The 25,585-nt window shown below is 32.8% G+C and overlaps 1 protein-coding gene across 7 annotated transcripts in view; it reads right to left on the bottom strand.

Annotated features, from left to right (window-relative positions):
• LOC148617032 (uncharacterized) overlaps positions 1-25,585 on the bottom strand; it is a 48,073-nt gene that overhangs the window by 12,376 nt on the left and 10,112 nt on the right. For 2 of the 7 annotated variants that reach the window (XM_088584309.1, XM_088584306.1), the window contains exons 2-3: positions 25,033-25,118; positions 3,126-3,219 (exon numbers count right to left, since the gene is read on the bottom strand). Coding sequence is in view for 2 of the 7 variants with exons in the window: in XM_088584304.1 (XP_088440430.1) it covers positions 5,091-5,102 (12 nt within the window). In the remaining 5 variants the exon portion in view is untranslated. Of the gene's footprint in view, positions 1-3,125; positions 3,220-5,090; positions 5,169-25,032; positions 25,119-25,585 lie in introns of those variants that run through there. The other 5 variants (XM_088584308.1, XM_088584305.1, XM_088584304.1 and 2 more) reach the window with 3 other exon arrangements.

Below are 25,585 nucleotides of genomic sequence, written 5' to 3'. Positions count from 1 at the left end.
AATTCCATTTAATTGATAAAGGAAGGCAAGTCATAGAAACATTCACATAAAATTAAATGTCAAAAATTTGTTTTCCCAAGTGTAACCTTAAATTTCATCACATGATCAAAAATAATTTCACAATAATGAATTTAATTACGAGTTTTTACTTGTGGGAAAGCTATTACAACAAAACAAAAAAATAACATAATTAAATACGAATAATCCAGCCGCTAATCATGTCAGTTAAAAAGTTTCTCACGATTCTTATTTCAATAGTTACATTTGTAACCATGTCCTTGGTGTTTAGATATAATTAATATGTCTCTTCTCAACAATTTGGATGAAAATGAAAGAAACTGTGATTGGTGTCACCCTACTTAAACAACAGATCAGTTAATGGCAATTTAACACCAGATAAAATCACAAATTTTGGGTAATTATTTTGCTTTTTTACCCAGATTAACAGTTTAGACATCTAAATCTAAAGAGTAGTTCGAGTTATCGGGAGTCGAGAAATTAAAGTTCGTATATTTCCATATTTTTTTCATTGCCGGTCCAAGTTTGATTTCATTATTAGAAATTGCTTATTTCTTACAAAGAGTAATCAAGGGAACCAAGGTTATAGCAGTAATTAAAAGAATGTAATCCAGGGACAAAGACCAGACATGGAAAACAGACATACACAGCAAAGAACATAAAGTAACTAAAAATCATACATACAAAGTAACAAATGCAAATGAGCAACTCGGACTCCACTAAAAACTGGGAGCATGGACCAGATGCACTGGTAGGGTAAGCGTCCTCTGCTTTTCTAGAAACACCCGCCGAGTTGCTCATAAAAAGTCAAGTCCACAGTAGATAAACGAGGAAAGGAAAACTATGACCCGTTGAATAAATCAGTTTTCATGGTGCAGATGGATACACCATAACAATCCACGAGTTCATGATGACGACCATAAAACGTCTGTAGTGATGACTTCAATCTTGTAGCAACATAACCCTGTTCCAGGAGCCTATTTGTTAGAGTTCTAGTTCGATACAAAAAGTCTGCGCAGTTTCTGCAAGGTCTGGCATAACATATAAGTTGTGATATGAACGCTCCATACACAGCTGCTAAGTTGTGTTATTTCGTGGATCCTTTTCATTCGCTTTTGGAAGATTATGTTAATTTGTGAACATTAAAATGCTGTGTTCCCTTTTAAAAACAATCAGAGTTCAAGTTCCTTGGTCAATGATTTGTTTTTATCCAATTTTCTTTCATGCTTTCATCATACCGACTTCGGGACATTCTCAAACTTCAATCAGTACTATGTTAAGATCAAAACTACCTAATTAGTGATGACTTAAGTTTTACCTGCAATTAACTAAAATGACACTGACTAATGATAGGGTTTCAGTTTTTCACACCTTTTATTATCCAAGCTGACAAAATGGCTGACGAGTTCAATTTAGTGAGGGTTATTCTCTAAGATTTATTACCGAATGGACCAACTAGTCAGTTCGAGTGTTCGAGAAATCCATGGTTATTTATATTGATTATATAGGGGAAAACTTTGGTACTTTGAATTGTGTTCAAGAAATCCCATGTGTTCGAGCCATCCGAGTTCAAGCGAGTGAAGTTTGACTGTATAGCATCATTGCAATGCTAAGTTGTATGTGCTCCTCCATTGCCACCATTATATCACAACTGATGCAACCATTGAAAAGAACTGGCACATGTTGTAGCACAACTTGTGCAATCATTGAAAAAACTTGTACACATTGTAGCACAACTGATACAACTATTGAAAAAAACTGGCAAAAGTTGTATGACAAATGATACAATCATTGAAAAGAACTGGTACTCCTCACAGCACAATTGATACAACCATTGAAAAGAACTAGCACACCTTGTAGCACAACCGACACAACCATTGAAAAGAACTGGTACATGTTGTAGCACAACTGAAACAACCATTGAAAAGAACTGGTACACACTGTAGCACAATTGACAAAACTATTGCAAAAAATTGGTACCCTTGTAGAACAATTGATACAACCTTTGAAAAGAACTGGTACATGTTGTAGCACAACTGACACAAGTATTGAAAAGAACTGGTACACATTGTAGCACAACTGCCACAACCATTGAAAAGAATTGGTAAACATTGTAGCACAATTGACAAAACCATTGAAAAGAATTGATACGTGTTGTAGCACAACTGTCACAACCATTGAAAAGAACTAGTACACATTGTAGCACAACATATGTAACCATTGAAAAGAACTGGTACAGTGCATTGTAGCACAAAAAAAGCAACCATTCATCACCATTAATAAATCCTGAAGCAAGCTAATTCAACCAGTTAAGTGCACAGATACCAATTGCAGCGAGGCGTACAGATTCATTCAACCATCACGTAGCACATTTATGTATTGGAGCAAAATTGACACAACCCCTGTGCAGCACTGATACCTTTTTTATCAGTATTGGTGCAACCACAATGATGTACAGATAAATCTTGAAGTTAATCTGAGTATACTGAAAACATTTGCAACAACTTTGCACAGTGACTACAGTGAAACATTCATTATTTGTACCTTAAATTAACTGGAAAACATTATAAATCAGGCATCATCTGAAGTCCCTTCATACAAAATTCATTGCTTTTTGAACCTATATAAATCAGGCGTTATCTGAAGTCCCTAAATACAAATTTCAATGCTTCTTGAACCTGTATAAATCAGGCATCATCTGAAGTCCCTTATACAAATTTCAATGCATTGTGAACATGTGTAAACAATCTACCTGTCTAAATGAAACAAATCCTCCCATACCACAGGGGTATGGCTAAGACAGGTTTCATTATAATATTGTAACAGCCTACTGGAGTTCAAACTAGTTGTGGTTTCAGGCCCAGAATCATCAATATTTTTGAACTTAGCCTTAAGGAGATAGACCAAGGGTAAGGGACACAACTCTTACAAGTCATTGGAACATTTGTATTCAGCATTTAACATCAATCTCATATAAGCATCAAAGTAACTTGGATTGATTTCATTCTGTTTCAAATGAAAGCTTAACAGGCTTTGGTGAAATTGAATATGATACAAACGCATCCCTGATTTCAAGAGTTATGTCCCTTACACCAGGTCCACCTTACCTGGGTTCTGGACCTTCTTCTCTTTAAACTGACACTTGATTTTCATCAAGTGGACCATTGATTTGAAGCCTGGAAAAGTACAGGATCTTCCAGTCTTGAAAATAAATTTTAACTCAATAAGCCTATCCTGAACACTAGAAGAAGTAACAAAATCTCTTTGTTTATCAAACTGAAGTCTCTGTGCCATTTCTTTTCTTTGTAATTAACATGATGTATTTTTACACCTATTACATGATTGTAAGCACAAAGAGATATAATTTTTGGCCCAGTTTGTTACCAAATCCACATGACAATAAACTTGTTAACAAAACAAGATCAAAGATATAAATTTCATAAAGAAATTTGAAATTAATTTCAAAGAAATACAAAGTAGTAAGAATAAGAATTTACGATGCCTGTTGTGAACATTAAGAAATCACCATGAGATAAATATTAAAGTAAAATTAGAAAAACCAAATTAATATCCTACAGCTCAAGAAATTAAATATCTCTATACAATTTACAATGAGATTTTGAATAAATTTAAGTTGTAGTTGCTATGAACTGTTTAAGAGTGTTGAAAATATGCCATCTAATTAAAAACATCTTCTTTTGCAGGTGTGACATTTGACACAAAAAGGGATTGGAGTCTTTGTTAGTGGGATGAAAAGGGTTAATTATGACAAGACACACAATCTGTGTACCATCTTGGTTTATAGCAAGCATTGAGAAGTCAGAATGGTCATTTATTAATAAGGCCAAAAACTTATATACCTGTTTCCTGCTACCCAACCAACCCTAAATATTTTATGGCCATTTTGGCTCAAGCATTGTTAAAAGTCTTGATTGTGTCTCCATTAACTCAATGTAATATTTTTTTGAAAAATATCATTATTTCCCAACCTACCTACCATATTTTTTCTTGCTGGTAGCAAGAAACAAGACTATTATTCTTTTGGCCTAAGACAAGATGTATGCTCTCATCAACAGTTAAATTATGAATAAATTTTCTAGTTTCAGTTGACCCTTTCATCCAGCTAAGTCCATTTTAACCATCTCTACAAGCAGGGGAAAGTATATATAAAATGATCTGTTCAGATATTGCCTATTTTTCTGTATTCATAACTCTCAATATCCCCGTTAAACATTAAAGGATAGGATTACTAATTCAGCATCATCCTGAAGTAAAACAAAAAACATGAAACCCATCCTTTTCAGCATCATGACCTGGAGTCAATTTCTCAACAACAACAAAAAAACAACCAGAATTCAACTTCAAAAAAGAACCTGAAGTCAATCACCACCTTTTGATTTTTTCATAAAGTAAGGCATTCTTCTATTGTGAATGGAATGTTGCTTTTTTTTATTTTTTCAGACAAAGTCCCTCAATTTTGTTGCAAATTTTAAAAGCAGCAAGCTAAGCAAGTGTTGGTGTCAAAATTGTAGCATTTTCTTTTTCACAAAGCAGATGAAAATCTCATTCTTGTAGTGGTTATTGCTAAAAGCAGATGTATATCTCATTATAGTAATGATTTTTGCACAAATCAAATGTATACCTCATTCAATAACTTTTATCCAACAAAACAAGTGTAGAACTCTTGTTGTGATTATTGCCCAAATCATGTGTATATCTATTAGTGGTAGCAATTATTGCACACAGACATAAATCTCATATTTGTAGTGATTACTGCATTAAAAGATGTAGTTCTCATACTGGTTGTGATTATTGCACACAGAGAAGTAGCTCTAATACTGGTAATAATTATTACACACAGGGATGTAGATATCATACTTGTAACAATTATTGCACACAGAGATGTAGATCTCATACTTGTAATGATTATTGCACAGATTTGACACTGAAAATGGTTACTGCAGAAAGCAGATATCATACTTGTAGAAATTAATGGCTTTTAGAGCAATGACCTTCTATTTTCAGCCACTGATCCCCATAACCATACCCAACCCTATAACTTTAGCACATACCTGAGTACCCATTTCATGGACAAAATGTCACTTAAATATTTGAAGTAATTTATCTTTGATCACAATATATAGAAGACAAATTCCTATCATAAACAAATTTGACCTGAAATGTCATATCAACATTAGCAACGAGATTATGGGTCCTGATATATACTATTATGTAATATGTTTCACAACATATTTTGACAGATAAATAGCCTATACCCAGCAACTTTTCTAAAAAGATAAATATTTATCTTGTTGACATTGCAATATGGACAATGGTAACTAAACTTCTGAACCTCCTTTGATCCAAATGACAAAATATCATAATTAGATTCACAGCAGTTTTAATGATAAGAAAGTTTTTTGATGGTGAACACACCTTTATTTTTTTTTTTAAATCAGAAAACACAATTCAAAAACCTACTGACTGATATTGCTGATAAACATCATCCCATTATTTTTGACAACTGTGCCCATTTTCACTCTTATCAATTTGATCATGAATTTTAAAACATGAAATTAATTCAAACTACAAACATTTTAACAAATAAAAAGTTTCATTAAACATTTTGCTTTGAAAACATTTAAAAAATATATTATATCATAAAATCTACATTTAGAAGAATAATTAAAGTTTTCCTATTTGGAAGAAGAAAGCAGTGCTTTGTTCCTTCTCCTTCAAATGTGAATCTCATATTTATTTTTTTTTTTAGTGTAAACACAGTACCCCAACTTAAACAACCATAATTACCAAAATTATTAGATTATTTTTGCTATATAATTAGGCCCTATATAATTTTGACAAATTTGCAAAGAGACAAAAGCAACATTCTTGTGTCAAACTTTTCACTCATAAATAGTGTAACCCTAGTTATTAAAAGGCAATCTTCTTGCAATAGGATATGCAAATACTGCATTCAAACATATTTAAATGTGTTCAAAATTACCAACAACAGAAGTGGGCCATATTTACAAAATGGGTCATAAAACATACCATTTTGGTGAAAAATTGAAGATATGTATATATAGCATCTTTATAAACCAAAATGTCAACAAAAAAACCCACATTAATCAAGTCTATCTGCATTCCGACTTATAAGAACTAAACACCGGTCAGAAACAGCTTCTGAAACTTGTCCCAGGAGTAACGGAGGTTTAGATCAGTAGTGGTTTGAGATTGTGGACCCTAAATTTCTGACCCAAGACCTTTGGAGTTCATTCACCTAGCTCCTCATTGACAATTTTTAGGCCTTTTGGCTTTCTAAAAAGGACCACTGATTTGAAAATTCCAGGACCTTCCATTCTTAAAAGTGTTTTAGACCTCTGGAGTAAGTATCACCAAAGAAAATATTGCCTTTTTTCTACTTTCTAAGTCATTTCCATAACAGGGGATACTCCTAGATCAACCTTAGGCACACAACATGAGGACCACTTTAGACCCAAAGTCTCAAAGCAAGAATATGAAATGTTCAAACTTGAAAAAAGAAACAACAGCAAAACATTGAGTAATCTCCCTTTGACCAATATCTGTTGTGTACTTAATTTTATCTCATGTGAGGACATAAAATTGAAAATTCCCATACAGCAACACAATTTAATGAGTTTTAAAACTTAATCAAGTATACTGCTGAACATTAATTCGCTTATCTTAATATTTAATTTTTTCAACAAATTAAAAAAATTTAAATCTCACATAATGTTAATATTTCTAAGATCTTATGATAAGACAATTAAACAAAACAGTAAATGCACCTGCGAAACGTGTTAATATCCAAGTTTTAATTAAGTGCAATCACAAAACTTAATGAAACACATCAATTTAGGATCAAATGATTCTAAAATCAAAGGTTTGTGCTCAACATATCAGAAATGTGTTAATTTTCGACATCTTTTGATGTTAGATAGTGTAATTAATACTTTGCTTTAATTTAAGCATGGCACTTCTGCATTGCTAATTTCGAAAACAGAAGCTCATAAAACTGATTAAAGTTCTTCAAACAAGTGGAAGTTGTATTCCAAGGTTCAATTCACTGACAATTATATCAATAAATTACTGATTTTATCATTTTTGTTAATTACAAAGGTCAGATATATCAATATCTAGTGCAAAAAAGAACATTAAAAAAAAGTACAATCTAAAGCTAACATTTTAAATCATTGATCAAATTTGTATGTACCTAAGAATCTTAGTGCAAGACTATACATCCTATAATAATGTTCCTTGCAGTTTTTGTAAAGGGCTAGGTAATCCAGGGCACTCTAGCATATAAGAGGCACATTTGAAGGCACATTATGCAAGCATTAAAATTTTTTAAGGTGAAACTGACAGAAACTGGCAAGATGCTTTTAAAACTCAACAAAAAAAATGGCAATGCACTTGTGCCCTCCCGAAAAGCTCTGTAGAGAAGACTACATAATACCAAGAATCTACAGACAAGGACGCCAAATTTTTTGTGGCGGTATGAAAAACAACAACTACATCAAAAATAGCATACTCAAGCAGTCCAAATTTTTTATACAAAAAAAGCAATATCCCCTTAAGGAGGTAGACCTAGGGTAAGGGACATAACTTATGAAGTCAGTGATATGTTTGTATCATAATCAATTTCATGTTTTCATTTGACACAGAATTAAACTAATCTAAGTCACTTTGATACTTACATGACATTGATGTAAAATGCTGAATACAAACGTTCCAATGATTTTTAAGAGTTGTGTCCCTTACACTAAGTCTACCTTCTTAACAATAAGTGCAATTTGCACTTTAATCAAATTGAGAAATTCTTGGCTGACATTTTCATCCCCATGGGGTTTTTGTCTCTTTTTGACATATACACCATACCCATTCTAATTATTTAATTATCATCCTGAAATGTATGATATGGGCAAACTAACAGACGCACAGACATGAGGATCACTGCACATAACCCAAACATGTGATTGTTTATAATTGTGGGTTTCTCTTCCTTTAATTCTGAAATAAGCATTTGAAACTACAAATTGTTAAAAACTTAGTTTCAAATTTAGGGTTTCAGTGTCACCATTCCATCAATACTTTAATATGTATATATTTCATTATTCTAAAATTACAACTGTTTTATAAATTTTATTATACACAGGCAAAATACAGATGCAATTAAAGGCAAATTTATATATTTATAAATAACATTGTACAAAGAATGTTAATGGTAAAAAAGTTCAACACCAGAAATAACTAACATCAAATAGGAGGGGGACACATCAGCACAGACCGTAAATATAATTTATACATCAATTTTAAAGATAAAATATCAAATTAGTATTATTACTTTTTGATAAACTATCAACGAAGTTATAGATGGTATAATTAGATAAATTCTGTAAAGATGGTTTTATGGTGTGACATAAATTTAGACTGCAGACCACATGTTCTTCATCACTATAAAAATACTAGTCTAGCTAAAAGTTATGCAATTTATGTCTCCAATCAAAATATCAAATGAAATGCTTTGCAGGGTGCAGCTTAATACAGCTACATGGACAAACCCAGAATAGTTAATGCAAGTATGGGTAAACATTTTCAAGCTTGAAGCAGCTTTGAATTTCGAATGTGATTGTGATTTGACATTTGGCACATTAAAGAATTCCACCAGAATCTAAGTGGTCTCTTGTTTGGTCCTTAATTCCTAAATAGTCCTATCACAACCTCCAAAATAAATCCAGACTTTTATTTTGGGATATGGCACCGTGTGGTACAATGTCAAAGAAATTTAATCACTTTTACTGAAGTTTTCATACAGTGATCAGAAAAATGCTTGTTTCAGGCCACTTTATAGTCTCTAATTCTTACTCAACACAAGTCACAACCCCCAAATGAATCCCTATTGTAGTATATAGTATCTAAAAGTAAACTTTCAAGGACATCCATTCACTTTTATTCAAGTTCTTGCCTGGACATCAGAAATGTGCTTGTTTCTGACATATTTTTACCCTCATTCCTAATTGTTTCAAGTAAATACCCAAAAATTGATCCTGGCCTTTCGAAGAGGGTATAGTACCTTGTAGTGCGATTTCAAAAAGATCTATTTACTAATGGTTATGTTACTTCTGGACAGAGGGCATATGCTTGTTTCTAGCTCCTTACTCCTGAGCTGTTCCAGTCTAAACATCTAAATCAATCCAAGTGATAGAGAATCAAAGAAATCCATATATAAACTTTAATTCAATTAAATGTTGTGTTGGCCTTTTTTTGGTCCCTTGTCCAAAATGGTTGGGGTCATAACCCCCAAAACTCAATACATATACCAACTTTCAGTGGTATGGAACAAAATTGCAAAGAGTCAGGATGTAAAAATTTAAAAAAAATTTAACTTTAAACCGACACTAATCTTCAAGATTATTTTCAAAAACTTGCCACTTTCAGAAATTGATACTTTTAAGTTTAAATTCAGGAATGGAGTGACCTTTCCCAGAAAAATAGTCACTACTTTTCCTTGTGATTGATCTTTTTATTCTATGTTTTCATTTTCTAAACATAAAAAAGTGTTTATCAACTGTTGTGATAAGCACCTCAATGGTAGCGACCAGTTTTAGGTGTTAAAAGATGTCAATTTTATTCTAAACACTTGCAAGATTTTTAGTTTTAAGTTTAGCAAGTAACTTGGACTGATTTCATTCTGTTTCAAACGAAAGCTTGATAGACTTTGGTGAAACTGAATATGATACAAACATATCACTGATTTCAAGAATTATGTCCCTTACCCTAGGTGTACCTCCTTAATGAATTGATTTTATTCCTAGATATTGAAGTAATAGCGCTGACGAACTAAATATAGTTGGGAAACATTCCTACAGTAATACACAAACATTCCTAGATACCTTAACACTAATCTGAATTAATTAAATATCACAAACAATAATTCTTTTATAAAGGATTTTCAAGGATAGCTAAGTTAATGTTTGGGTTTGTAACCTTGTAATTAAAAAAACAAGAGGTTAAAAGGTTTTAACAATATAGGTCGAAGAACTCCTTCAATAATTAGTTGATGGATACCAAAAATCTGGGAGGAGGTGGGGTATTGAAATGATAAGATAAGGCAAAGAAAATATATCTGTTTAAGGTTACATTGATAAAATCATTTTACTTTTAAAAACATTGTATATATAGACAATTATGGGAGGATATCTTGACTTTAATAGTGCTCAACTAAAAATAATAGTTTAGCTGCATTACATCCCAAAAATGCCAATAAAATGTTCTAGGATAAGCAGAAAAATAGGGTAAGTAGTGAAAACTTAAATAGAAGTATTTTCTATGGCCTCAACTTAAAATATATTTTACACAGAAATGTGGGGAAAGTGTCCAATAAACAAATCTGATCAAATGTCTAACCTACTACACAGCCAAACTAGTGAATATGATACAGGGCCATGGGCTTGTTAAGTTTTACCAAAGGGGACCAAAAGGACCCTACAAACTGACCATTCAAAAGTACACTGAGATGAAGTAAAGGCCAACATAAGTTGCAAATGACTCTTCTTTATTCTTATTTGAGGGACATTTAACCAGTCATTTGATTTCCATCCAGGAATTTCTCCTATTTTATGGACCACATACCACAGCCCAAATGGCAAAAGGCATGAACTAAAAGTAAGGCAAATAAAAAGCCATGGTGTTACCGGTAGGCATGTAATGCTAAAATAACATTATGAAAATCAGATCCTAATTATTTACAGAAGTTGCTTTAGTTTTAAAACCTGTCTAATCAGACAGACCTTGCATAGGACTAGACAATGGTGTTAGATAAGGTAGATTGTTGGAATACCAAGGTCAATACAAACATGAATTTCATACTCCCCACTTGTACAGGAAGGTAATATTTTAGGGCAACCAAAATCACTTACAACATATGCCCCATCTATATGAAGCCATACACCAAATTCCATGAATCATGAAGTTCATAACTAACAGCCCCCAAAACAACTTGCCAGTATGCCCCATCTGTATAAAGCTACACACCAAATTTAAAACTAATTCTTCATTGGGAGCCAAGATAATTGTGACGAAACTTGGACAAACTGACAGAATGACAGATGGAAATGGTGATTCCAATATACCACCCACTGCTTGAGTGGGCATATAATTTTAGACTCTTGAAAAAGACAGTGTAATTTTTAACTTTGTAAGAGTTACTGTGAAGACATCAAATTCCTGAGGACAACTTTGACAATCTGCAATGAGAGTGATAAAGACACTTTGCAAAGACAATGACAAAACACTAACAAAGACACTTGGCCATGACAATGACAATGACAAAACACTAACAAAGACACTTGGCCATGACAATGACGATGACAAAACACTAACAAAGACACTTGGCCATGGCAATGACGATGACAAAACACTAACAAAGACGCTTGGCCATGGCAATGACAATGACAAAACACTAACAAAAACACTTGGCCATGACAATGACAATGACAAAACACTAACAAAGACAGTTGGCCATGACAATGATAAAGACCCTTGGTAATGCCAATTATAAAGACACTTGGCCATGACAATGATAAAGACCCTTGGTAATGCCAATGATAAAGACACTTGGCCATGACAATGATAAAAACACTTGGCAAGGACAATAATAAAGACACCTGGCAATGACATTGTTAAAGACACTTGGCAAGAACAATGATAAAGACAATTGGCAAGAACAATGATAAAGACAATTGGCAAGAACAATGATAAAGACACTTGGCCATGACAAAGCAAAAGACAATGATTAGGATGAGGTCAACTCCTTACTGTATATATTTGCTTCTTGGTTATAAAAAAAAATCATACTTCACAAAAAAACTAAACATTTCAGAATAAAAACATAAAAAAAAGAATTGTTATTTCTCTAAACCCCAAAATTTAAAGAATTTTCAGCTCTAATATTACCCAACAATATCCAGTTTACAAAAACCTTAGCAATTATCATAAATCAAAAGCATTTAGCTGCCACCATATTTAGACAACATGTAGCGCTAGAAGACAATAACGACTTTTAATTAAAATGACACAATTTTCCTGTGTGAAATTATCACGATCAATCAGTGTCTCCCAGACTGTACTAATTTAATGAGAATTAATATCAGCCGATCACAAACTGCGGAGAGAAGAAAAAAACATAGCTGCAGGCATACCATCTTCGTGTCCAGACAAAATGAGGAATGCAATGGAATCTACTAATGTTTGAACAGTAATCATTTTCATCCATACTTGTACCGTTCAAAAAGGGCAAAAGTGAATAAATTGAATATGAAATAAAATGCCTAAGCATCTTAACCAAAAGTTCGAAACAATGAAGAGTTATATAGTTTCATTAATTAAGGAAGCTTGTGATGAAAATCTCTGCTTTTCTCCACGACTGAGTTCTCCATATATAGAATATGCAAATATGACTCCGAGAAGGAAGCAATTAAGTCAGTGATTAAGGACACATTAATCAATTCAAAATTAACTACCAAATCAAGTAGAAAGCAAAAAATATTCAATTAATGCAGATGGAAATGAGGAAAATGTTTGGTTTCAGCGTTTGCTAATTGCAAATTCCAAAATAGTGCATAACATTTAGGAATTACAGTAAAACCTGTCTAAACTGATCCCTAGGTAAACCAAAAACCTGTCTAAGCTGATCCCTAGATAAACCAAAAACCGGTCTAAACTGATCCCTAGATAAACCAAAAACCTGTCTAAACTGATCCCTAGATAAACCAAAAACCCTGTCTAAACTGATCCCTAGATAAACCAAAATCCTGACTAAACTGATCCCTAGATAAACCAAAAACCTGTCTAAACTGATCCCTAGATAACACAAAAACTTGTCTAAACCAGACACTTTTTGAAGTCCCTTTATATCAGTTTAAATGTATTTTTAACCTTGGTAAACCAAACACTTGACAAAACTCCCAGAATTCTACAGTCCAAAAGGGGTTCAGTTTCAACAGATTTCACTGTTCCAGAAACAAATATTTTATTTTCCTACAAGTTGATAATAAAATTCAATTCTTTATTGATATTAATTAGCTTTTTAACTTAGTAATCCATATATGCTTCCATTTTTTTGTTTGCTGCAGGGTTGTCTTTCTTTGCCTTACCTGTTCAGGTAACACTAACTTCATTCAGAAGTTTTAAAGTATTTCAGAACTGTGTTTAAAATCAAGGAGATAAAAGATAACATGTATTAGAGTCTTCACAAAATGTTGAAGTGCATTCCAATATGATAAAGCAAATGGTCTTCATATTCAATCACAAAACATGAGTAAATTAGTTTGCTGAACAATATAATAGAGAAAATGTTGAGTTAAAATTCCATTACCCAATTTTTCCATCACTAAAGGTTGGAGAAAATCTGTCAAGATTACGTAAAATTTTAAAATTTAGAAGTTAAGTAAATGGAAATAAGCAGTGGAAATTCTCAATTAGATCTACTCAGTCTTCATTAGACACAAAAAATACACACAGCAGAAAAATCTGTCCAGAATTTGCCCAATCAGATTCTAAAATAGTTGAACTGGTGGATTTTTTACCTGCAGCTCTTTTCTTCATAACCAGATTCTAAGAGTATTACTGTTCTTGACTTCCAAGTGATATCTAACTAGAGATTTTAGTACCATCTGGAGGATAGACCTACTTTGGTCAATGGAGTACTACTTTTCATGAAGAATTTTGTTCTTTCTGCATCCAAGATTATTTTTTAGAGTAGCAAAAATGGCCAACTTAATTTGTGATCATTGAAATGCTAACAATGTTATTGTTTACATACATAAAAAAGCCAAATTCTGTCCTATCACCCTATGCAGTAAATTTATGTTAAACTCCCTGTTCTATTTACACCACATCTATAAAAATAACTTGTACATATAAACAACTCCAAGCAGTATCTGATCTTGGAATTTTATCATCCAGTTTTCTGCTATTTGCATCTTGAAATTTTTTCTTTCATTGTTAAAGTTGTTGGGAAGTTTAAGGGGAAGAAGTGACAGCTTCATCATAAAAATTGATTTTATTCCCTTATAATACTGTCAAATTGTAACATGTTGGTCTATGATTGGCTGAACTCATGATCCTCTTTTGTTCTTTTACAGATTTTATGTTAATAACGAAAAATCAAAGTAAAAGAAAAAAACAAAAAATACAACCATACAAAAAGGATATTACAGCAATAACAAAATGTATACATGCCTTGAGGAATTCAAATGAAAACTCAATTGAAACATCACTCAATCTATTCAGTGGAAAAGATCAAGTAATGTTCAAACTGAATTAAACCTAATACATAAAGTTATGTCCCTTAAAACTAGTTACCTCTCCTCCTAGACAATTTTTGGCAAGGGCTGTAAAAATGTAGACAACCATATAAAGAAACTTGTAATAAATGTGTTTTCGCATAAGCAATAACTATTGTCAAATTTTGTCAAATTAAACACTAACAGTTACCATGGAAACCATAACTTACAGGTAATTAAAGATAAAATTAAAGCTAACAGTTGTGATTATTCAGGAATTCGTCTATTATAATAAAAGTTGGAAAATTAGATAATTTGATATGCACCTTGTGAAACTATGTATGATAATAAGTTCCCCGGATAGAAACATACCCTGCAGCAAAGCTGATGTGAAATTTTCATTTTCTAATAGATGATAATTATATTATTAGTTCCACAAGGGGGTCTATTAAAGGGAGATAATTGTTTGGAGAACAATTAACCCAACAGGTGTAGCCTTTATTCAGTACAATTTTAATTTTCAGCCTCTTGTGCAATGTGACATCAAGACAATGCAATCAGTCAAGCGAACTTAGTTAAAATTTAAAGCATTAATTAAAAGGGAAATTTGATACATAGTCTCAAATTCTGTAGCCGGATGATGAATGTATTTTTTCTGTAAATAATTAGCAAGTACAGATCCTATCCATATTATACCCCCATTAATTAAAAATAAATGTTTGTGAATAAATTAATCTTGAATGATAATTTATGTTAATTAAGTTTCAAGTACCAGCACTTAAGTTGTTTACTCAAGAATTTAATATTATAGAAAATGTCCTCATTTACTTTAAAAAGATGACAAAAATCAAATGGTTTATCCTTGAACTTTACAAATTAAACAAAACTTTCTTACAAAATAGGACGATGACACAAAAAGAAAAGTTTATGTATGAAAAAATATGTAAAAATAGCAACGCTGAAGCCATACTCAACTAAAGAGGCACTATTAAGCATTCATGGATTTTTTTAGGACTTAGCAGTGTTCTAGGATTCCTATTTCCCCGTTACCCAGGGCAAGTGAAATTTGGGTCAGGGAAAGTTAGGTACTTAGTTACACTTTCCCATGGCAAGTTGACAACTTCATATGCTGTATGGATTTGTTTTGTTAGGAAAGCCGTCATTGACTGTGGGAAAGTTGATTTTATATGGTTTTTTCCTGAGGAAACCTTAATTTCTAAAAAATCCTAGAACACTGCTTTGGTAATTTTTGTTGTGTTGACTTGTTGAGTTTAATCATTGCATTTTCACATAAACATTTATGGACAGAGGAAGTCATTTTTGGTAGGAATCAAATCTTGTAGCATTTCAGAACTACAGCAACAATGATCTACATTAATATTAGGCGCAAAAAAAAAAACAAATAAGAATTACCACACAAAAAACCAACACTTAAAGAGGACTATATCATGTAAACCCTTGAGTTGAATGATCTCCCTTGCAGTGATCAGGTAGCATATATGCATAACCTTCCATTCAAAAATCATACAAAATCCATTTATCAGTTTAGGGGGAGTTCTGTAGAAGCATTGAATGGAAAGACAATATACCTCAAAGAACATTTTTAATGTGGAGGGCATGGTTGAAAATACTGCTTCCATCCAACCCATTCCTAAGCTTGTCTAACAAAAAAATATTTCATTTTTTTTTTGTATTGAATATCAACAGATTCAGAAACTTATTTAAAGTATGCTTCAGTTCTTTAAAAATGCGATGTTAAAACATCAACCTTAATCTCACAAATGAGTTTTGAAGTGATCTAACTGTAAGACCAATGTTAGGCCATAATAAAAATTATCATCCTCGCCCAACACAACTTTTCATGCCCACCTTGATTGTTTTAATTTTCAAAATGTGTTTTGAAAAATAATACCCAACTCAAATTTTCTAAAATATTTTGTGTCTTGCCCAATAAATAAGCCTCATTTAGTAACGTTTGCTAGTCCCTGTGGTTTATGACTGCAATTTGATGAAAACTGTAGCAGTAGTGACAGTTTCTGTAGTACAAGAAAAAAAACAAAATTGAACCCCCGCTCATAGTTGGATGAGAATCTAGGAATTATTTTATTATGGCTTTCCAGATTCTATCATATGTACAATTTTTAAACTTTAGCTATCATTCTTTTTCTCTTGTATGCTGTACCTTCTTCATACCTATATACCTTACTTGGTAAAGATCAAAGTCACTAATCGTCAAATATTTTTTGTAACTGATTTTGGCTTACTTTTCAACGTCCAAAATGGCACGAATGTGATATGCTCTAAAATTTGGTGACTTCCGCTAAAATCTTGGTTCCCATGATATGATAGTGTACTCTTTTGTAACTGCCATGACCAAAATGTTTTCAATTACCCGGATTCAGACTAAACAATAGGCAATGGCTATATATGGGTAGAGGGGTCCTGATAATATATATGTATACTTCCCATTCTCATACAAGCAAAATAACACAAAGAGACATGTATGATATTTTTTCAAAGATGTACGTTGTAGCAATCTTTGGGTCACTTATCATATTGACCAGGGAACCAGATTAGGTACCAGATTAAACAACTGGCAATGAATATTCATAGATATCGGAGCTCTGCTCATTATAGTCTTATTAAGAGCCCTTGTGTCTGAATCAGAAATTGGGTAATATTCAATGCTAACGGATCATTTCTTGTAAACTTCTGGTTCCATGCAAGCAAGAAACAGGTAGAACACAAATGATGCTATTTCGGTAATCATGGCCCAGATCTGCAGCATTAGGTGGAGTAATAAAAATCTAATTATGCAAATCATATGCGAATATAAAGTACTGAAATTACCATTGCAAGAAGTCACTAACAATAATAGCAACTTAAAAAAGAGCATGTTTTTTTTTTCATGAAATAGTATTACAAAGTTGCACACAAGATTTTCGAAAGTTGGATTCAAACTTAAAGGGCAAGTGTCTTTCTTCCAAAATGTTGACCTCAATGGTTACAGTTGAATCAAAACGAAGACTTTAATAGTATTTGTTGGTATTCAGAGGGGGATGTGACTGTACCCCACTTCCTGTTCATGGACCTGTTTTAATCGTGCCAATTTTTGCCTTTTTAAGAGCTTGTATAAAAAATCATAATTATCGTCCATTTCAAGGTCTGCACTTCTGACTGCCATCAACTTGCACCTGCCATTTTTTAATATTTTTACCCATATTTGTTCCTATTTACATTTTATAGTCACTATATGGTAATGTATATCTGAAACAGGATGAAATTCCATCTCTGCCCCGTGCAGGTCCAGGTGTCAAAAGAATAGGCCTGCAGCAGCGCTAAGCTTGTCATAAAAGGTGACTAAATAGTGCTTAGAAACTTAGCCGGGGGCTAGGCACTCTGCCCACAGAGCAACTGGGATGTATGCCCTAGGTGGTGGAATGGGGTACCCCTAGCGTGTTACATGCTGGGGTTGTCAGGCTATAATACGGAAAATCTGACCGCAAACCATAGTGGTGCACTGTGTTGGGAAAGATGCTACGTTCCTGGCATGTTAAAGAACCCTGCTATGGTATTTGATAGGAGTAGGAACCTTTGTGCTCCGCCACAGGAGGCTAAATTGCCCGACCCTGTCCCTCCCTTTTATCTTGTGGCAATCAAAGTTTGTCGACCCTATCATCCTGGTGTCCCATCCCTTTTTTCTTCCATTTCATAATCATCATCACTTCATGTTCATTTTATCATCCATTTCATGTTCATCGCCTGAATATAGCTAAAATATTGCTGCTTGGGCATTAAACCCCAACAATCAATCAATCAATCAATCAATCAATCAATCCAATCAATTCCATCTAATTTCACTCAAAAAAGGGATAAATGTGAATTTCAATAATTACATTAGCCAGAGCAAGCTTTACTTAGATCTAACTTCCCGCCATCTGGTCCCCAAAAAAAATGTGATAATATCACAAATAAGGATTTGTTTGAACTAATAATATTTTGCCTAATAATGTGAACTAATGAGACCAATATAAAGAAGCGTTGGAATTTGATAGATTTTCTTGTCAATTACATGAAATTAATGATAAATAATAAACAGAAAATTTGATCTGATAATTACCACAATCAGTCACTGCCTGTAGGATATATTTTTTTGATTGTGATAAATTGCTGCTAATCAGCCAAGTAGAAGAAATTAGTTCAAAAACATGTTGCACTCCTCTGAATCTTTGAAATTATGCAAATCAGTTTAAATGTTAAATCATCCACAGATTTTCAACCATCAAAAAAGAAACATTGATTGGCAAAAATGTCAGATCTGAAAAATTGTTAATAAAAAAGAACTGTAATTATAGAATTGAATTTACCCTTTTTTTTAACAAGACGTCTGCTGGCACAAACTTAATCAGACAAAAATTAGACAAAATATAGAAATACTCTTCACAACATGTTTTTTTTTCTTACAAACATGTTTCAATTGTAATTAGGTTAGCAATCTTATTTTGTCAGTTAACACTTTATGCTGCTGACATTAAACTGAAGATTTGTGTTGTTGATAAAAGGAACAAATAAATAAATTGAGGCTCCCAGGAGCCAGAAAAAGTCACCTCTATATCTGAATAGCACTAATGTACATGTATTCACCTCCAGAAAGTCTACATCAGTTAAACAATTAGCCAAAAAGAGCTATGTTTTTAAACAAGAGGCTCCCAGAAACCTGTACTCACATCATAACAATATAATATAAATGTAGTCAGTTTATGTTTACACTAAGTTTTCCAGGCAAAACAAATGTAACAACTAAAATTTGTTTTAAAAAAGATGGTTGGATAGATTTGAGTAAAAAATGGGCATTAATGGAACATTAAGTAATACACTAGTGCAATGTAATTGTGAAAAAAAGAGTGCTGACAAGATGTTCAAAATGGCCTAACTAGAAAACTACATTTTGGAATTTGCTGAAAATTGAACTTAACCCATATTTTAAAGAAACTAAACAACAGTGCAAAGTTTTAAAAAAGAACACTGATCTGTTCAGGTTATCATCAGGAAACTGAAGGAGGACAGACAGACGGACAGACTAACAGGCAACTTTTCTTTGTGTATCACATAATACCTAACCACTTCCTGTGGAGGGTACTAAAAATCTCTATGTCACAGAAGCTTCTGGATAAATTTAGATAGCTTGTTGGTACTTAAATGTATTGAATATATTCTGAGGAAAAAAAGACCAAAGTTCCACCCATTGTCAGATTCTTACACAGAATGGTTCTTAACTGCTGTTTGCCACTTGAAAAAGAGTCTACTCTGAACGTATTCTACAGTTAGGAAATCTTACATCTACATATAAGTTTTCTGTCTTCTGCCTACACTGAAGTTGGTGTAAATAGGCATGATTAGGCAAGTTCAAAAATGGAATAAATTAACTTTGAGGGGATATGTTTAATGACATAGTTTGCCAATGTAGGTCTCACATAGATCGATAGGAATAAGTATAAATAATGAGAAGTACTTCCAGAAAGTTCAGTTTTTCAAGCTCTATTGGACACCCATAGCATATATATAGGCATATGTAGATCAAAATTGTGGCACAGGTTGATGTACATGTGAAAAAAGTTTGACATGTTCTAGGGTACCTGCCGTTCTGTAAGCTACACCCCTTCAATGCCACTACCCTTGTTTATTGAATGCATATATCAGATACTTCCTTAAAGAAAACTTAGATTTTTAATTTGTTTAGTCTAAGTCATTAAGGCTCGAAATTCTATCCCCACAAAGAGCTGCAGTGAACATTGGGAAATCCAAAAAAGAGGGGGGGGTCTGCATTTGGGGGGGCATCAATTGACCATTAAAAGCTTGAATCACTCTTTCCAAAATCTCTGGATCTACACTGATGAATGTTGATTTGACACAAACTAAGTTTTTGATAGGGCTGGATAGGATGAAAATTAGAAACAAGCTGTTAAGAAATTGATATAATATATCTCTTTACTTTAACTACCAGTGGTTCATGGGTAGAAACTTCTTACTTTAATTACCCATGATTCATAGGGTAGATAAAGAGGAACTCATCACCAGCCTCCTTATGGTATAATGTACCGAAATTGGAAAACAAGATTATGATCTGCATAGCTAATTTTATCCTAAATGGGTTCTAGCCATCATTAATATTCACTGCCTACTTTCTTTACAAAAATAAAAATTCATATTAGTTTTAAATCAAAATACACTTTAATTTCACCGAACAAAGATATTTGGTAAGTCCTGAGAGGAACACCCGTGATAATTTATGCAAATCTTCTTCCTTTGAGCAGACATGTTATCTCTTAAAACGGTTATATCTAAATTACATACTTTAATTCCAAATGTTAAATAAACTATTTAAAACGTTCCCGATCGCCTGGTACAATCTAATATATAAACATTTAGAATACTATCCAAACAAACATTTTATTTGTTTTTGACAATAAATCATTACAAAACGAGTTGATTAAATACTTTTGTATTAAAATGCTTAACTAAATTAGTCTGAACATTTCGATAATGTCATTGGTATGATTTTGACTTAAACTTGACGTCCTGGCAAGGACGAGACGAGATAAATCAATAAATATTTCATGGCAAATTTTATCATAATTAAATATAAAAGATATGGTCTCAACTGTCTTCATTCAGTATGTGGTAACTTGCACTGGTGAAAAGCAAGGTAGAGAAAAACCAACATTTTTACTCTGCTGAGGAAACAAGGAAAAAAGATATTTATGCCCAAGGATAAGATATTTTCTAATTTCTTCTGTTTAACTTACATTAATTGATACATTTTCTTGCGAAAATCAAAAAAACAGAAATAGCTCCATTTTCTTGCCAAAATTATACAAGAAAAAAAGCTATTTTGTAGAGGAAAATGAATATATTTAGTGACATATTGGACATCTATCTCAAGATACTCCATGATCACACCAACACCTTTATGTTATCATTAGCACATGAAGGCTTTTTAACATGCATGAGACAAAAATACTTAACACCAAGAAAGTCCCGTGATATTTCTCTACTTAAGAAAGTACAGTTGATCTGACACTGGGATATTCTAGAATCCAGTACAATCTTGCATTTTCTGAGGATCCTTAAATTCAAATTTGTTAAAAATTGTTTTTCAACTTGTGTATTCAGCCACACACATTATTTTGGTTTCGCTATGTTTTACTGTAATCTTTTCTTCAGTTTAAATCAAAATAACTTCTAAAATACATGTATTGCAGTTTTGAAAAAAAAAGCATAACAATGTGAAAAGCAACTTCAAATCAATAACAGTCAGGGACGTAGCTGCCTATACGCAAGTACGCAGTTGCGTACTTTTGGAAAAAGTAACAACAATAAAAACACACATTTTAAAGATGAAATAAAGGTTTTATGCAATGACTCACTGGGGGCCTTGAGCAACCCCCGACCCCCAAGACCCCTCGTCGTAATTTTGGATACAAATAAAACAGGCCTAGCTACGCCCCTGACAGTCGGAGCCCAAAAAGGAGGCCCTGAAAAAATCATAGAGAAAACAACAAAAAACATAGTATCTCCCTGTTGTGTAAAATCTAGACTCTGTCACCTTGACATTAGCAAAAAAAATAATTGATGAATGATTTGAAACAGAGATAACCTGATAAAAAAAAACTTTGAGGGACTAAAGCAACTTGACAAAGCACAGAAAAGGAGGATCTGCAATCTCAATGACAAAATAGGGCTGCAGAATTTGACAAAAAAATCTGTTTTCAAATCTCAGTGTTTAGAAAACGTTATGTCCTCAAAAAGAAAGTACAGTTTATCTACTTTCTTCTCTATTTTGACACCTCTGGACAAGTGTGTGAAAACATGATCACGCCTAGAGATTTTTGTGTCTTTGGCAAAAATTGATTGTAAATTATTATAAAACCATCAAAATAAGTTGTTTCTGTAACATTAGGTGATAAAAAGAACACAATGTTTAGGACATTTCCAAGGTAAGATAAATAACAAGATATAGGATCTTAAGTCAAACTACATACATGTATCTACACTCTTGGTGGTTATTTTTCAATTTCTAAATGCTCACTCAGGCTCATACTTTTAATTTGAAAATTTAATTATCTTCAGTGCAGAAATGTTATTTAAACTCCATGCAATGTAAGGTTCTATATTAAACAAAAAATCAATTTGTCACAGCATATTTTATGATATAATTATCCCTGAACTTCATGTTTGCATTTTTTCCACAAATAAATTAAAAAAGTAAAATCACAGTTGCTGCACTATTTAACTTCTATATTCTAAAGGCTTAATTAAGCTAAAACCAACAGATATTAAACCCTTCCTCTAGAGTGCTACAAAGGAAGTTAGACAAAAATCTGTCAGTTAGAGAAAGTTAATTACATAATAAAATCTTGTATCAACATTCTTATAATCTCCCCTCCTGTCCATTTAACTCATATAACAATATCACACTAATCGAGACATATTTCAAATTAAAAGCAGTATCCCAATATTTACACCAATCGGCAACCATGTGATCCCTGCTACCTTAAAGCCATTGATACAGCACTCATTAATCAACAATACTGGAAATTCCTGCAGGTAATAAGGTCAAAGGGTCAATCGCTGGTAGTAATTTGATGAATAATGAAAAATTTTATCAGAAAAATTAGTAATATAATAGTGATAATTTGAACTTCAAGTCATTAGATAGAATTAAAAGACTTGTTCGGGCAGATCAAATCTAAGTGCATGTTACCTCATCTGTTACTACCTATTCTGAAGACTTATAGGTAGTAGTAGGTAATTCACCCCTGCCAAAATCTTAGAGATTAAGGTCCAATACAAGGCTAGACAACATCTCTCAATTAGGTATATCCAATTGTCAGAAAGTAAGGATTGTAGAAAGGCAACATAGTTTAATCAACCATAGTTTTTCAATAATGGGCATATCAAGAGATATGGTCATCAAACCCACTCACAAATAAGATGAAGAAAAGTGTTGTTGAGCGCAACTACTCTCAATATCCTTACTCTGACAATAACTAAGAGAAAAGGGCCTGGTCCATCCTGGAAAGATAAAACACTGTACCCTCTCCTTGAAATTCCTCCATCAACCAATTACTTTTATCCTTAAACTTTATAAGCTTTGTTCCTGTGCAACAAAGACGGAAGGAAGCATACTACAAAAATATTATGTAAGTATCCCATGCCAGCAATTCCCGCTTTAAAGAAAAATCTTAAGAATTATCTACACTTCAGAGGCATATTCAAAAAGGTTAAAACAGAATGGCTTCCTGGGACCAAATGGACAACTAAGAGGTGATCAAATCTTAGGCATTTACAATTAAGAAAAAAAAAAAACCAGGTCAAGCCTCTCAGCACCTATCTAGAATACTGGTCCTAAACCTACCTTCAAAGTGGCATTTTTCTATACTTAAACAGACAAATGTGCTACACATGAGAATCATATGGTTTGCAAGCAACATATGATAAACATATGAATTGAGAAAGGTGTGACAATTATATTTCACATATGATTACTGCATGATTATGATATGATATTCATATTTTTTTTAACAAAAAATAAAATTATCACATATTTTCAAGCCAAAATTAACATTTGAGAGTCATATGATTATCATATGTGACACATTTGCCTTTGTACCCGTGTGATATTTGAACTCAATAAGGAATTAGACATTGCTCCTAACAGGACTAATACCCTGTAGCCTATTGAATCCTGTATATTTGAGGACCAATGTGGACATTATTTTTATGGGGGATAATCTAAGCATTTTTTACACACAATTCTGCTGTCATTTCTAAAACACCAAACTCCAAACCACAATCAGTACTTTTTTTTTACAACACAATGACAAAATCTGACTGCAAATTTACTTCAAACATAAATTTCCGACAATATCTACAGCCCAATTATATGGTAATTTAACATCTCATAAGTTTCATAACAATCCTGCCAGTTGTTGAGGAGTTGCGGAGAATACATGAGACCAAGTTTTGTTGAAAAATGTCCAAGTCCGACAGCCCTCATTCCTACAATTTTTGCCCTAACATAAAATCTTGATGATGTCCACGTCCCAATTACATGGTAATTTAATTTAACACCTCATTAAGTTTCATAACAATCCTGCAAGTTGTTGAGGAGGAGTTGCTGACAATGCATGAGACCAAATACCTCATTGAAAAATGCTGAAGTCTGACAGCCTTCATTTCCACAATTTTTGCCAAAAAATAAAATGTTGACAATATGCACATTCCAATATTGTAATCTAATACTCCATTAAGTTTTATTACAATCCTCAAAGTTGTTAAGGAAAAGTTGGGGACAATGCATCGACCAAGCTTTGCCGAAAAAAGTCGAAGTTCAAACAGCCGTCACTTCTACAGTTTTTACCTTAATATAAATTCCTACCAATATGCACATCCCAATATGCAATTCTAACACCCCACTTAGTTTCATACCAATCCTGCAATTTGTTGAGGTGGAGTTGCGGACAACGTATTCATGAGACCAAGTTATGCTGAAAAATGCCTTAATTCCTGAAAGATGGACAGAAAGGGTGAAAGCTATATACCCCCCTAACTTTTTTCGCAGGGGTTATATCACAAGCCAATAATATTAAATAGCTAAAAATTTATTATTATCACTATAGCTTAGAAAATATTGTAAAAACTTTACCTGTAAATGTTTGTTCTATCTGTTTCTTTTTCAGGCTGTTTTTATTATTGGAGTTTTCTGCTCCTTAGTAAGTTATTCACTTTGACCTGGAAAATAAATAGACATACTTGTACAATAGACAAGTCTACACATAAACTCACATGCACAGCCAAATGTGTCCCAAATGAGACTCGTATGGTTTGCAACATATGATTATCATATGAACAAAAATCAACATATGATAATCATATGATTAATTCAGGCTTCACAACTAACTTTCCAGTTCACAGGCAGTTACATTTTTCTGAAATTTTTATATAGTGACTGTTGGCCTGTAGTAGTGAATTTTACAGGCCCACCTCCATTTCGACAAGTCTTGGACCTCAGAGTACTGCTTAACTGTGAAGACGGTGACTATCATATGCAAATTATCATGTGATTATCATATGAATTGTTACATAATTTGTTTTTCAAATAATTATCATATATGCTTTAAAGCCAAAAATAACATATGACAATCTAATGATAATCATATGACTATCATATGTAAATTAGCATGATTATCATATGTGGC

The sequence above is a fragment of the Perna viridis genome, chromosome 5, assembly GCF_037379345.1.
Source record: "Perna viridis isolate PV_CMFRI_1.1 ecotype Kerala chromosome 5, ASM3737934v1, whole genome shotgun sequence".
In the NCBI taxonomy this organism is placed as follows: Eukaryota; Metazoa; Mollusca; class Bivalvia; order Mytilida; family Mytilidae; genus Perna; species Perna viridis.
Note: the sequence above shows the minus strand (reverse complement) of the source record. Positions and strands in the feature narration are given on the sequence as shown.